Below are 14,847 nucleotides of genomic sequence, written 5' to 3' on the forward strand. Positions count from 1 at the left end.
CACACACACACATACATACACACAAAAATTTACACAAATGCATATATAAATATACATATTCATATGCATACATTATATATGTTGTATGTGTGTGTATGTGTGTGTGTGTGTTCATTAATATATATATATCCTAAAACATATTTCACTATTTGAACTATTTACATTATCATTATTTGCTGGCATATAACACCCCCCCCCCCCCCCCCCACACACACATGCACACATATGAATGTATGTATATGTTTATATATGTTTCTTCATTGCCTGAATGTATTTTCAATTTCATAGAAAATATTTTACATTAAAGTATCTAGAATTACATGTACACACACACACACACACACACACACACACACACACACACACACACACACACACACACACACACACACACACACACACACACACACACACACACACACACACACACACACACACACATATATGCGAGCTTATATTTTTAAAAACATGCCTATGTTCCAGTTTTAACTTATTTTTGCATGATTTTGCATATTTCCTTATTAGTCCTTTTGTTCGGAATAATATATTTCCGAGGTATATTTAGGTTCCATGCATCACTGCTCAACTATATTTGATATAATGTGTTGTAATGACTCACACATATACACATGCTTATATCCATACATGCATTAATATGTATGTGGATACATATGGCTTAGTGGTTAGGGTGTTGCATGCATGATCATAAGATTATGGTTTCAATTCCTGGACCAGGCAATGTATTGTATTCTTAAACAAAACAGTTCATTTCATGTTGCTCCAGCCCATTCAGCTGGCAAATATGAGTAATCCTGTGATGGACTGGTGCCCCACCTAGGTAGTAAACATATATATATATATATATATATATGCCATAGAATCCAAGAAAATTGCTAAATGAGCTTTTGGCTCAGGAAGAGCCTTGATCTGAGATAGAATGTGTATTAGATTTTCTCAAATTTGATGGACATGTAGCAGTATACAAGCCAACACAAGAAATCTCTAGTGTGACTTTTTTATCAATGTACCCGAAGAGACCCAAAATGATGGGTCGAAACATGTATTGTAAATGATAAAGTCTAATACACATTCCATCTATTTTATTTATACTATTACCCCAACTGCCATTGCAAGTTCCTGGAGTAAATCTACAGGTAATAACAGGTAACCAAAACTGTGCCAGTGCTTTAGTCATCATCTTTTTATACATTTTGTATAATTTTTCCATTATATACATATACATACACACACACACACACACACACATATTACAAATTATAGATTAAATAGAGAAATACAATTGACAATCTAACAATTTCTTACATTATAGTATACTATAGAATACAAGATAATATTTTTGTGTGTATATGTATATGTAGATGCATGTTCATGTATTTATTCATATATGTGTGTATGTATGTGTAAGTATATGTAAACACAGACACAGACACACACACACACACACATACACACACATATATTTATATATTTGTGCCTTTGCACATGTTTATATCATAATGGAGAAATAAAGTAATGAATGTATCAATAAATATACCTAAATGTATAATTTGATGACTTAACGAAATTACAATATAATACTTAACGAAATTACATTGAGGCCAGATTATTTATTTATTTATTTATCATCATTAATGATGGACAAGTTCCTTATTCTAACTGAAATTTATTGCTTGAGGAAAAATAAGATTTTATTTTTATACTGAATCCCTTGTAAGTTTCTTGTACTGAGACTAAAGGTTTGTTATTTTAAATTTTTGAATTGCATAATAATGTGGACATAGGAGAAAATACTTTTTAGTGGATTAATTCATATTTCGTATCAAGGTCTAGTGAAGATATTTGTATTGACTGTGGGATGTGTCATTATATTCATAGTTAAATATTTATTATAGATCTTAAGTAAACTATCTTCATTATACTAAATGATTATACATTTATAAATAAACTGATTTAATTTATAAATTAATGATAATAATAAAAATAATCATAATTATTATTATAGTAATAATGATAATAATAATAATAATAATAATGATAATAATAATAATAATAATAATACTAAATGGATAATTTTATATAATGCCATATTGTGATGAAGAACATTTATTTCCAAGTACGTATTTCCAGCTTTTTTTTTTATATATATGTCCTACTTAACTCAATATTTTCAGCTTCTCATTGATTACCCTTGATAGTCTGGTGGCTTTCCCTGCTTTCATGACATTATTGCCCATTTGTAGCACATAGCTTGCAACTACTATATCTAGTTCCTCTGTTGGGGTAGTTTCTCTCCCATGCTTTGTGGGGTTGCATTATTAGTCAATATATTGTAATATATATATATATATATATATATATATATATATATATATATATATATTGTCCGCCACTACATTCCTCCATGGCTAGATTTAATTTGCGTATACAGATTTAATCTGCGATCCATGGGACGAGCCGTTTTAACGTTGCGTCCTGCCCGAAGCTCGTCGAAACGCCGGTGTTAAAACGTGGGTAGCTGATGAAGTAGAATGTTCTCTATGTGGCTCGTGTGTTCTCGTCTACGTTTGTTTGCAATGTCCTGTACCCAGATATGCACCTATACATACAGGTGGATGTCGGTATGCACATACCTGTACGTATATATGCATATACTCATTTACTTTTGTTTTTACATGATTGAACGCAGCGTCTCACAAAAATTGTAAGTAGTTTTCGTAACTTATCCTCCGACGCTACTCTATCTCTTTCTCTCTCTCTTTCTCTCTTTCTATTTCTCTCTCTCTTTCTCTTTCCTTTCTCCCCCCCCCCCTCGTTCTTCCTCTGTACTACTACGTATCTCGCCTTACCCCTCTTGTTCTTCCTCTGTTACTACTACGTATCTCTTTTTTCCCCCTCGTATTTCCTCTCTTTCTTTTTTCCTCTCGTTGCTCACCATTCTTCTACTTCCTCCCTCTCTTTCTCCCTCTACCACTCTCTCTCTTCCCTTTACACCGGCATGGTCACATGCTTCCGGTCAATAATCCTTTCCTTCCTTGGCTTTCGCCAAGTAACGCACGCCACCACTTTGTCTCTCTCGGTTCCGTGCCTCATCGCGTTCATACACACATAATTTTTCTCGTCTGGCCGTAAAGCCTTTTCTGTTTGTTTTCCTGTCTTGTTTTTTGTCCGCCACTACATTCCTCCATGGCTAGATTTAATTTGCGTATACAGATTTAATCTGCGATCCATGGGACGAGCCGTTTTAACGTTGCGTCCTGCCCGAAGCTCGTCGAAACGCCGGTGTTAAAACGTGGGTAGCTGATGAAGTAGAATGTTCTCTATGTGGCTCATGTGTTCTCGTCTACGTTTGTTTGCAATGTCCTGTACCCAGATATGCACCTATACATACAGGTGGATGTCGGTATGCACATACCTGTACGTATATATGCATATACTCATTTACTTTTGTTTTTATATATATATATATATATATATATATATATATATATATATATATATATATATATATATATATATATATATATATATATATATATATATATATATATATATATATATATATATATATATATATATATATATATATATATATATATATATATATATATATATATATATATATATATATATATATATATATATATATATATATATATATATATATATATATATATATATATATATATATATATATATATATATATATATATATATATATATATATATATATATATATATATATATATATATATATATATATATATATGGCATATATATATATGGCATATAAAAGGGGGCAAACTGGCAGAGTTGTTAGCATGCCAGGCAAAATGCTTAGCAGTATTTGGTCCATCTTTACATTCTGAGTTCAAATTCCATCGAGGTCAGCTTTGCCTTTCATCCTTTCGGGTTTGATAAATTAAGGACCAGTTGAGCACAGGGGTCGATGTAATTGACCTGCCCCACCTCCCAAATTTGCTGGCCTTGTGCAAACAAATTTGAAACTAATTATTAGTCAATAGTATACAGAGACAATTAAAACTATTGAATAGACATTAACAATTTACAAGACATGTACACAAGAGTTTTAGCTGAAATGATAGAGTGCTTCAGCTAGGTCGGCTAATAATGAACCTGTGAAAGTGAGAGATTATCATATACAAATGGATAGTTCACACTGATGCTGAGAATTAGAATTATTCTGTCATACAAAATGAATTGCTGATAATCCTCAATGAAAATTAAACCTACTAAGTTTAATGTGTTAAATTAATTAAAGTGTAGAGACATAAAAACAAGGTTTTACTATATATATATATATATATATATATATATATATATATATATATATATATAGTAAAACTTTGTGTGTATATATATATATATGTATGTGTGTGTGTGTGTGTGTACATATATATGTATGTGTGTGCGTGTGTGTCTGTTAAGATAGCTATGTCAATAGCTTGTCTCTGGATAATGTTTAGTTTAGACACCAGCATCCAATGAAGTTTTCATTAGCAGAAAGCTGAACATATTTGGCTGTCTGAGGCTGCTTATCCTGAGATCATGTGACTCACCAGGCTATCAGATGTTGTTACACATCGCTGGTCACAGATCGTTGTGCATTGTTTTATCCTTCAACTGATGCCACCCTGTATATCAAAAGGCCAACATTTCCCCCTGATTGAAAGAGGGGAGTGGAGCAATGTGAAGTGAAGTGTTTTGCTCAAGAACACAACACAATGCACTGCCCAGTCAAGGAATTGAATCCACTATCTAACGATTGTGAGTACAACATCCTAACCATTAGACCACACTTATATGCAGCACAAACGGTTGACAGTGTACAGAAATTACTAGAAATATCCAAAACAGAGGTTACAAAACAAAAACTATCGTTAGAGCATTCAAATTAGGATAGTCAATAATGAATCTGAGAGTGTTACTCTCCTCCTGATGTTACTAATAAAGTGTTTGGAAAGCTGTGCATGGTATCAAGTGTTAATATGCAGAACTGTTACCATGTTGGGCAAAATGCTCAGCAGCATTTTATCCATCTTTACGTTCTGAGTTCAAATTTTGCTGAGGCTGACTCCATCTTTCATCCTTTTAGGGTTGATAAAAGTTGAACACTGGGCTCAATTTAATCAACTTACCCTCTACCCCAAAATTACTGGACTTGAGCCAAAATTTGAAATCAATATTATATGTGCTAATATTAGTATATGCCAGAATGCAGTGAGATGGCAGAACCACAAGCACACCAAGCAAAATACTTAGCAACATTTTGTCTGACTTTACATTCTAAGTTCAAATGCTGCTGAGGTTGACTTTGCCTTTCATTCTTTCAGGGTCGATAAAATAAGTACCAGTTGAGCATTGGGGTCGATGTAATCAACTTACCACACCCCCAAAATTGCTGGCTTTGTGTCAAAATTTGAAATCAGTATTAATATATGCCAGGGGTCATGCATCATATGCCTATAGTATAGGCCTTCATAGCACCTTCAAGGATTTCAACCTAAAAATAAGCATCACAACTAACTTTTTCTTTAGAATTATAAAGTTCTTAGATATCACAAGTTATTAGAAATTACCCTCAAATTGAGACAGACAAATACAATTGTTATAGTAAATGAAATAAGAAGGTTACATACAATAGTAATAACTCACCTACCTGTAGTTTTCAAAAACCTAATTAGTATCATAAATAGGAGAACACCTGGTTTCTTTTTGGATAAATTAATCTTCTATAAGGCATCCAATCTATTATAACAGCGATTCAGCTAACAGTATATCAAAAGGTAAAGTTACTTGTCTCTCAACCTCTACCATCTTATTGATACTGTAGAATCAAATGGTTCATATATCTATTTTCCTTAAATATCACTATAAATATTGCCAAAGATAGCCAAGCCTTGATAGACAGATGTTTTCCAAATAACCAACCTAAAAGGACTGTTTCAAGAGAAATTGTATAAAAGTTACTTTAAGTTGTACTGCTAATATGAACAGTTTTATAACATCCAAATCTACAAAATGAACTCACATGCAGAAACATTAGCATGGTTCATTCAGTCATATAATGCTAAAGTGATAGGATATGAAGCAGAAGTCACCTCTAGGAAAATGAACCAAATGCTAGAACATAAGTACTGCAAATGAATAATAGAAGACAAATTCAAAGAACCTTATTTTGACCTTTCTTCTTCCCCTGGAATTTCAATAAAAATACAACTATCTTAAATTATGTCTAGCACCTAAAAGAACAAACACAACTTTTTATATCAAATAGAAACTCAGGAAACAAAGCAGGCTTTTCATGTGCAGGTGAAAAGAACCTCATATCAAAAGACTTAGAAAAGCATCTGTGGATTATCAAATACTAGATCTAAGCTCTTCACAAAACATCAGCACTTCAAGAAATATCCGCTCAAATCTTGGAAATTTACTCAGCTCTGCATTGAGCTCAAACACATAGATCTATCAGATGCAGTGCCTTTACAATGTCAATTTTTTAATATTTTTACATAACTTCTTTGTTTTAATCAATACTCCAAGAGTTCTAAGTTATTTTTAGTTGCTTTCACAATCACTAACAATCTTTGATTTAAGCTAACCAAACTTTTCTTCCTGGGATAATACATACTAAATAACTGACTCTACTCAGCTAATTAAAAAGACATTGTACCATCAAACAACCTTTTGTCTTAAACCTATCGTGCTGGGTTCCCAGTATACTGGAAATAGCATAAACAAAATCTCTACTCGATTCCCAATAAAGCAGTAATAAACAACACATAAAATAAGAGATAAAATACTAAAATTAGACAACTGACCACATTGCAGCTATGTAGTCAAATGTGTTTATCACTCATTGTTAATGATGTCCCCCGTAGCTGTTGTTTATATCTATTTTTAATCCGAGGAAAACAAACAAACAAAAAGAAAACGATTTTGCTATGAAAAGAGAGTGTGATGAATCCAGCACTTTGTCTTGTAAATGAAACCCTGGATTCTTTGCAGTTGAGGAAATTATTGATGATATTTATTCTTCAGACGAAGACCTTACCCTTAAACAGACAATGAGAGCGATTTGGATAATTAAACTGGTGAAAGTGATGCAGAAAGAAACAACTGAGGTGAACAAATGCAGTAGTTGAGAGAATGACCTATTATTATGATTATTATTGTTGTTGTTGTTGTTGTTGTTGTTGTTATTATTATCCTGAATACTTCTTGGTTTGTGATTCTATCCATCAGTGTGATTATAAAGAACAAATATGGTTGTTGAAAGAAAGGCCTATTATTTTTGTGATTCTGTCCATTAGTTTACCTGCAATCATTACTTGTAAGCTGTATATGAAACTATATATTTTTTTGCTCAGAAGTCCAAGTGGCGGTTAAAGTTAGACACAGGGGCCCATGTTAGAGAGGGTATCAATCATTTTTTTTTTTCAAAATGCCATAACCCAGTCCATTATTTATTTCTCTCTTATACTTTCTTGCATCTACACAGCATTTAGAACTCACCACACACACCTTTGTTTACCTTCAATGGATATATATTAACTTTGCAACTATATGTAAGTTTCTTTGCATTATAAATATGTGCATTTTGTGCATATATATATATATATATATATATATATATACATACACTCTCTGAGTGGTTGGCGTTAGGAAGGGCATCCAGCTGTAGAAACTCTGCCAAATTTAGATTGGAGCCTGGTGTTGCCATCCGGTTTCACCAGTCCTCAGTCAAATCGTCCAACCCATGCTAGGATGGAAAGCGGACGTTAAACGATGATGATGATGATGATGATGATGATGATGATATATTATTTTATTTAAAAGAGTTCCAACTCTGTCTGTTTTTTATGTTTTTTTATTTATATTCTTGTAAAATATATATAAAAAAAAAAAAGATGGATTGTACAATGAAATGAAGTATTGAATGTCTTATTGAATATATGGAATATGTCTTATTGAATATATGAAATATTGAGTGTTCAATATAAAGGATTAAATATATAAATATATAAAGGCGAATACATATTTTCTATACCTTGTGGTATTTCATCATGGCTGGTATGACAGACTGTAACAGACTGATGTATATATGTATATATATGTGTATATATATATATATATATATATATGTATGTATATATATATATATATATATATATATATATATATATATATATATATATATATATATATATATACACATATATACACATACATATATACATATATATATATATACACATACATACATACACACATATATATATATAGGGAGAATTCACAAAAAACAAAAGATTAAGGCAGGTGGTGTAGACAACAAACATATGTATTAGTTTAATGCTTGGCAAGTGAAAAAGTGTTTAACGTTTTGAGCCTACACTCTTCAACAGAAAGGAACACAGAAAGAAACAAGGAGTGAATATAAAGAATGTGTAGTGGCTAGTGATCTAACATGGATCTATACAGGATGTCCCAAGAGTCCCTGATGGGTTTTAATTTTTAATAACCTCCTTAACTTAACAAATAAATGTATGAAATTTTGATACAGTATAAAGGACATAATGGAAATTAATATGCACAAGTCAAAATTTACAACACTACTACATCACATAGGAAAAATGACATCGCTTAAATGGCAACCATTTTCAGCTTCACACGCCTGTGCTCTTCCCAAAATTTGCACCATAACACACTCAAGAGCTTCAGACACTACTTCTGTGCTTTCTCTATTTATATTCTCCCTCAGTTGCACCAGGGTCTCCAGCTTGTTGATATAAACCCTCTCTTTCAAGTATCCCCACATGTGGTTCACATGTGTGGCAAGCCAGAAGCCCTGACTTAAGACCCTGTGAGTTCTTTCTTAGGGGTTGGTTAAAGGAACAAGTCTATTGTACAAAACCAAAGACTTTGGAAGAACTTGAAGGGTGAATACAAGAAGTTATGTCTTCCATTCTACAAGTGTTCCTGGTGAAATCGGTTGATGCAATACCTAGGTGTTCATAGAATGCCAGCAGTGACCCATGCATACCAGCCTCCCTTCTCTATGCCACTGATATTATTCAAGGGAAAGGCAAAGGCCAATACAACTTGGCACCAGTGACATCACAACTCATTTCTACAGATGGGTGAACTGGAGAGCAATGTGAAATAAAGTGTCTTGCTCAAGAACACAACACACAGCCCGGTTTGAGAATCAAACTCACTACCTCATGATTGTGAGCATGATACTCTAACCACTGAGCCATGCACTGTCACATAATTCTTAACATTAACCGTTCAAATGTTTGTTAAAATTTTCTGTACAACATAACAATTTTTCTTAGCTACTAAATTTTATAAAACTGAATGATTAAATGCTACTAAAAAAATCATGTATGACTTACTTGGTATGTGCTATCTGCTACTGTCTTCAGTTGAAAATCTGAAGTAGCACCTTCATAGTTGAAATTTTGGTTAAACTCTGTTTGAGATTCTTTCCTTAGTGATGCTACTTTTGAACTCTGGCTGCTACATGGGTGCTTTAATATAGGGACAGGGACATCATATTCAGGACACATCAACTCAGTTGCACATTCAGATTGTCTTTTGTCTCCAATGAATTCATTATTCGTATCTGTCCTATAACCATACTGGACATCACTATGATTCTGTCTTTGAACAACGCAGACTATTATAGAGACTACAATAGCTGTAGATATTATCACAGCAGCTATCACAATTATTACTACTAAACTGATATGTATCATATCATCTGACTCAGTGTGTTGAGCTGTGTAAAGCTGAGAAGTGCTGTTGCTGACTGTTAGAGTCAGAAATACAGTAGTAGTTGATGATAATACTGGAGTACCACTGTCTTTGACAACAAACTGAAGGTCATATGACCCAGCATCATTTTGGTAAACTGGACGAGAGAAAGACAATACTCCAGTATAAGGATTAATAATGAATAACTGTTTGTGGTTTCCTCTTATTATTTCATATCTGAGGAAAGCATTCACATGGCTGTCTCTGTCAGAAGCTCTTAATGTTGTAACGTCATTGTTGCTTTGTGGTTCATAATGGATATCAAGATTGAAAGGGCTAACACTCGGAAATGTAAAATATGGAGCATTGTCATTCTCATCCATAACTTCAATAATAACATTAGTGGTATTATTGAGCAACGGAATTCCACTATCTCTCACTAAAGCCTGGAATTCATAAATATTCTGCTTTTCGCGGTCCAGTGGCTGCAATGTTGAAATAAATCCAAAATTCGAAATCTTGAAAGGAACAACTTGATTCTTTTTACTGAATAAAGAATACATCAATTGACCTCCAAGTCCTAGATCAGGATCTGTAGCATTAATGAAACCAACAGGAAAATTTGGCTTTTCATTCTCATAAGTCAGAAATTTGAATGTATCTTTAGTGAATTGTGGCTTTTCATCATTGACATCCATCACTTGGATGGAAAATCTGCGTTGTGTTTTCATTGGTGGCGATGCTTTGTCCTTACAAGTAATGGTAAAATCAATATTGCTTTTTTCTTCTCTATCAATTCTATTCTTAACCAAAATCTTATATTTCTTTCTGCCCAGACTTTGAAGCAGTAATATATTATGGTGGAGGCTGCAGCTGACCTCACCATTTGACCCCACATCATTGTCTGTTATTTTCACATAAGCTATAAAACTTCCAACTTCGATGCCTTCAGAAATAGTAGCGACATTTCCTAGTGATTCTGAGATAAAGTTCATATCTATAACTGGAGCATTGTTCTTTTCACTGACCAAATTTACAATTACCATAGCAGTGGAACTTAATGGAGGATTGCCTCCATCTTTTGCTTCTATCTGAAGAATCTGTACTTGTTTTTGAGCTAAAGATGGTGTTTTAAGTAAGAAAATTTCTCCTGTGGTCTTTTTTAATTCAAAACAAGTTTTGACAATATTTGCTGTTTTTGAACCAAAAAAATATGAAACTTTGCCATTTTGCCCCAGATCATTATCTGTTGCCGATAAAATTACTATTGGAGTGTCTCTTCTATGTTTAGTACTAACAGACACATTATAAATATTCTGAGAGAAAATGGGTGGATTGTCATTTACATCCGTAACATTTATATGAACATTTAATACACTCTGCATTGGTGGATAGCCTTCATCTATGGCAATGATTTGTACCAAATATTTATCTTTTACTTCTCTGTCCAGTTTCTTCTCCAACATTATTTCCAATTTTGAAGTACCAAATCTTTTTTTAGTAACTGAAAGTGTAAAAGGTTCATTTGCATATTTCCGTAGCTGATAATTAATTTGAGAATTAATTGTTGCCATATCTTTGTCAATTGCATTTGGAATAGATATTTTTGATCCTTTGCTGTCTCTTTCAGAAAATTTGATGTGAATTTCTTCACTTGGAAACTCTGGTTTGTTATCATTGATATCTTCAATAAACACTTTTATTTCTATTATTTTTATAAACGACTCCTTTTTCCGAACTGCAACTTCCACCATTTTGAAACAATCTGTGTTGTATTTACAAAGAGATTCAGCATCTAATTCTTTAGCAGTGTACAGTTTTCCTGATTTTGAAACGTTAAACAACTCTGAGCCTCTGTCTGTACCTTGTTTTAATCGACTAAACCAGATTTGCTTTGTCTCTGACCTGGATAAGCTATCTAGGAACTGTGTGCTGTGTGCAATATCTCCAACTTTACTATCTATATTTTGGTTTTCCTTTACTCTGAAGATGACCTCTGCACATATTAATGTGTGCAGCAATGAAAAAATTAGACATGTTTCTAGAATCTCAATCATTTTTAATGGAAGTGACAGATAGCATCACAGTAAAATGTCTAAATGAATCCATCAACATTTAACCTGAAATTTAATGAAAAATAAGATTTTAGAATTAATTATTTAAGCAATTTTCAATAAACATATCAAAATATGCAACAATAACTCAATCCAAATCTAGACTTTCATCAGAAGACTATAAAGAAAAAATTTTAAAATAGCTGTAATTTCTATGATTTCCTTCATCGGAAAAAACTAAATATCAAGAAAATAATTAAGAATTTCCAATATTGGTAAATTTTCATTTTTTTTAATTTTTATAATTGAACATTATTTTTCTTTTTAAAATTTTGAAGTCTAGAATGTTTTGAAGTTAATATATCTCTTGATGCATTTACGTCAATACCTATTGATATATATTGTAGGATGGGCAACATGTTTGATCATCTTTGATTTTTAAAGTATTCTATAGCATTAAAGATGTTGTTGATTATCTAAAAAATTTTAATGATTATTTTGAGGGAGCAACTTTTTAAGTTAGGTACAGACTGTGAAAAAAGGGTTACAATAGCTCTGCATTATTGTAAAACTTAAAGGAATAGAATTAATATTGAATATTGAATATTTGCAGCACAGTTGCAAAACTGTAAAAGCGAAAATACTATTACTTATAGTTCAGTTTAATTTATATAGGATCTTGCTGATTCGACAAGGTAGTTGTGTGGATGGGCAGTTCTTATTGGTCACTTCCACTTAGCAATCCTTGATGCAGGTATGTGCCTCTTGACCCTACAAAGCTGGTGACTCCTCAATGTGTCAATGTGCCACTTCTACCTTGCCCATCCACATGTGAGCACCCTCGCCATCGCTGTCAAAAAAAAAAAAAATGGCATAGGCATGACTGTGTGGTAAGAAGTTTGCTTCACAATCATGTAGTTCCAGGTTCAGTCCCACTGTGTGGCACCTTGGGCAAGTACCTTCTATTATATCCTCGGGAAAACCAAAGCTTTATGAGTGGATTTGGTTGATAGAAACTGAAAGAAACTCATCACATATATGTGTGTGTTTGTGTATGTGTGTGCGTGTGTATACCTATGTGTGTGTCTCTCTGTCTGTATTTGTCCCCCACCATCACAGCTTGAGAACTGGTGTTGGTGTGTCTACATCCCTATAACTTACTGGTTCAGCAAAAGAGACCAATAAAATAAGTACTAGGCATAAGAAATTAGTCCTGGATTCAATTTGTTTGACTAAAACCCTTCAAGGTGGTGCTCCAGCATGGCTGCTGTCAAATAACTGAAACAAGTGAAAGAAACAAGAACAAAAGAATATATTTATATTTATAAAAACAAACAGTTCTCCCACCTATCTTACAATAAATATTTTCAGTAAGTTCAGTTTCTAAGCATAGCTAAAATTTCCAGTATCACTATCTAGTTTAAATGATAAAAGATCTGAAGCGTTGAAAAACTGAGATTCCAATTTGAAAACACAAATTTCTGATCTTGTTTATAAAAATTGATACCTATTATAGAACTACTAAGTAGCTATATACATTTAAGAAAAATAAAGATAAAAAATACTGTCAGATGTTTGATAATCTAACTGATAAGAAAATATCTGTTTTTTTCTTTTTTCCTATAAAGAAAAAATACATAAAAAACAACTTTTTCTTGTTGATAAAAAAATATAAACAAATACTGATATCAAAACAATTCCTATTTACCAAATGTAAATTCTTCCACTCTTCAGAAATCAAAAATCAGAAATATTAAAACTAATTTCTAGATGAGTTTGTTTATGCATAGAATTGCTTATATTTTTCTTATTATTTTTTCTTTTCTTGTTACACAAAACTAGACAGGATTATTGATATTGCATCTAAAGAGACAAGAAATTTCTCTCTTTAGCTGGCACCAGCCAACATAATCAATTACCTATAATCTTGATGTTGCAGAATTCCATGAAATACCGCTAGGAGATATAGATATCTGGTTTCCAGTAGAAATATTTGACAAACTTAGTGTAAGGCAGATGGTTATTTTTGTATTTTTGTATTTTTGTATTATCTTTGTCTATACCCTAATTGATCGATAATGATATGTGGAAAATATACTGACAGTAACACTGAAAATGCAGTTAGTTGATGATGTGCTAGAAATAGCAGTCAAATCTTTCTTAAATTACAACCTGTATTCTTAAAAATTATAAAAACAAGAAAAGACAGAATGAATGTAATAGCTTTATATACATACATACATATATATGTATATATATATATACATATGAGATGTCCACAGCTAGAATGCATTTGATCTGTGCTGACCTGTGGTTAAACAACACCACCATCACCAATAGCAACAGCAATAACAAAACATGCTTACTAAACCAACTAGAAATATTAACCAAATCATCTTTAAATCACATTCTGCTGTCTTGAATAACTAAAGGATGAATCGTGTAATAATGTAGTCGTAAATATCCCTGAAAAGGCAGGATGGTCAATTCTCAAACTAACATCTACTGTCTGCTCAATTAGGACAGATCTGAAGTTAAACCACAACACAAGCAACAACACCAATACCAATAAGACCACCACCAAATACAAAATGAAAACTTTACATTTTCAAACTAATTAAAACTTCTCTTCTTCATCAATTATGTTTCTATCCAAAAAAGACAGTAAATTATCGGATCCATGGATGGAAACATTGGATAGTAATATGTCACAGTATTTACTCTGACTTTTTGTACTTTGAGTTCAAATCCTGTCAAGGCCATCATCACCTTTTGTCCTTTAGGAGTTAATAAAAAAGTACCAAATCAAGATGGTAGATTGGTGGAACTGCAAGAATGTTGGGCTGGATGTATTGTGTTGTTTGTTCCTGATCTTTGTATTCTGTGTTCAAATCTCATGGCTTACTTGGGTATAAAGTTAGTCCATTAGTTGGTTTAACCCTACTGACACCCAAGGCTCCATTCTGTTGCAAGCATTTGTACCCTGTCACTCGCT

General features: G+C 32.6%; 1 protein-coding gene across 5 annotated transcripts in view; it reads right to left on the minus strand.

Moving 5' to 3' along the window:
• Positions 1 to 14,847, minus strand: part of LOC128246972 (protocadherin-18-like) — a 216,874-nt gene that overhangs the window by 22,740 nt on the left and 179,287 nt on the right. For 3 of the 5 annotated variants that reach the window (XM_089363243.1, XM_089363246.1, XM_014924153.3), the window contains exon 2: positions 9,438 to 11,918. The exons of 1 other annotated variant lie outside the window; for it this stretch is intronic. In XM_089363243.1, the coding sequence (XP_089219369.1) occupies positions 9,438 to 11,855 (2,418 nt within the window). In that variant the 5' untranslated portion in view covers positions 11,856 to 11,918. Of the gene's footprint in view, positions 1 to 9,437; positions 11,919 to 14,847 lie in introns of those variants that run through there. One more of the 5 variants, XM_089363247.1, reaches the window with a different exon arrangement.

This window comes from Octopus bimaculoides, chromosome 14 (assembly GCF_046866305.1).
Source record: "Octopus bimaculoides isolate indiv1 chromosome 14, ASM4686630v1, whole genome shotgun sequence".
NCBI classification, from domain to species: Eukaryota; Metazoa; Mollusca; class Cephalopoda; order Octopoda; family Octopodidae; genus Octopus; species Octopus bimaculoides.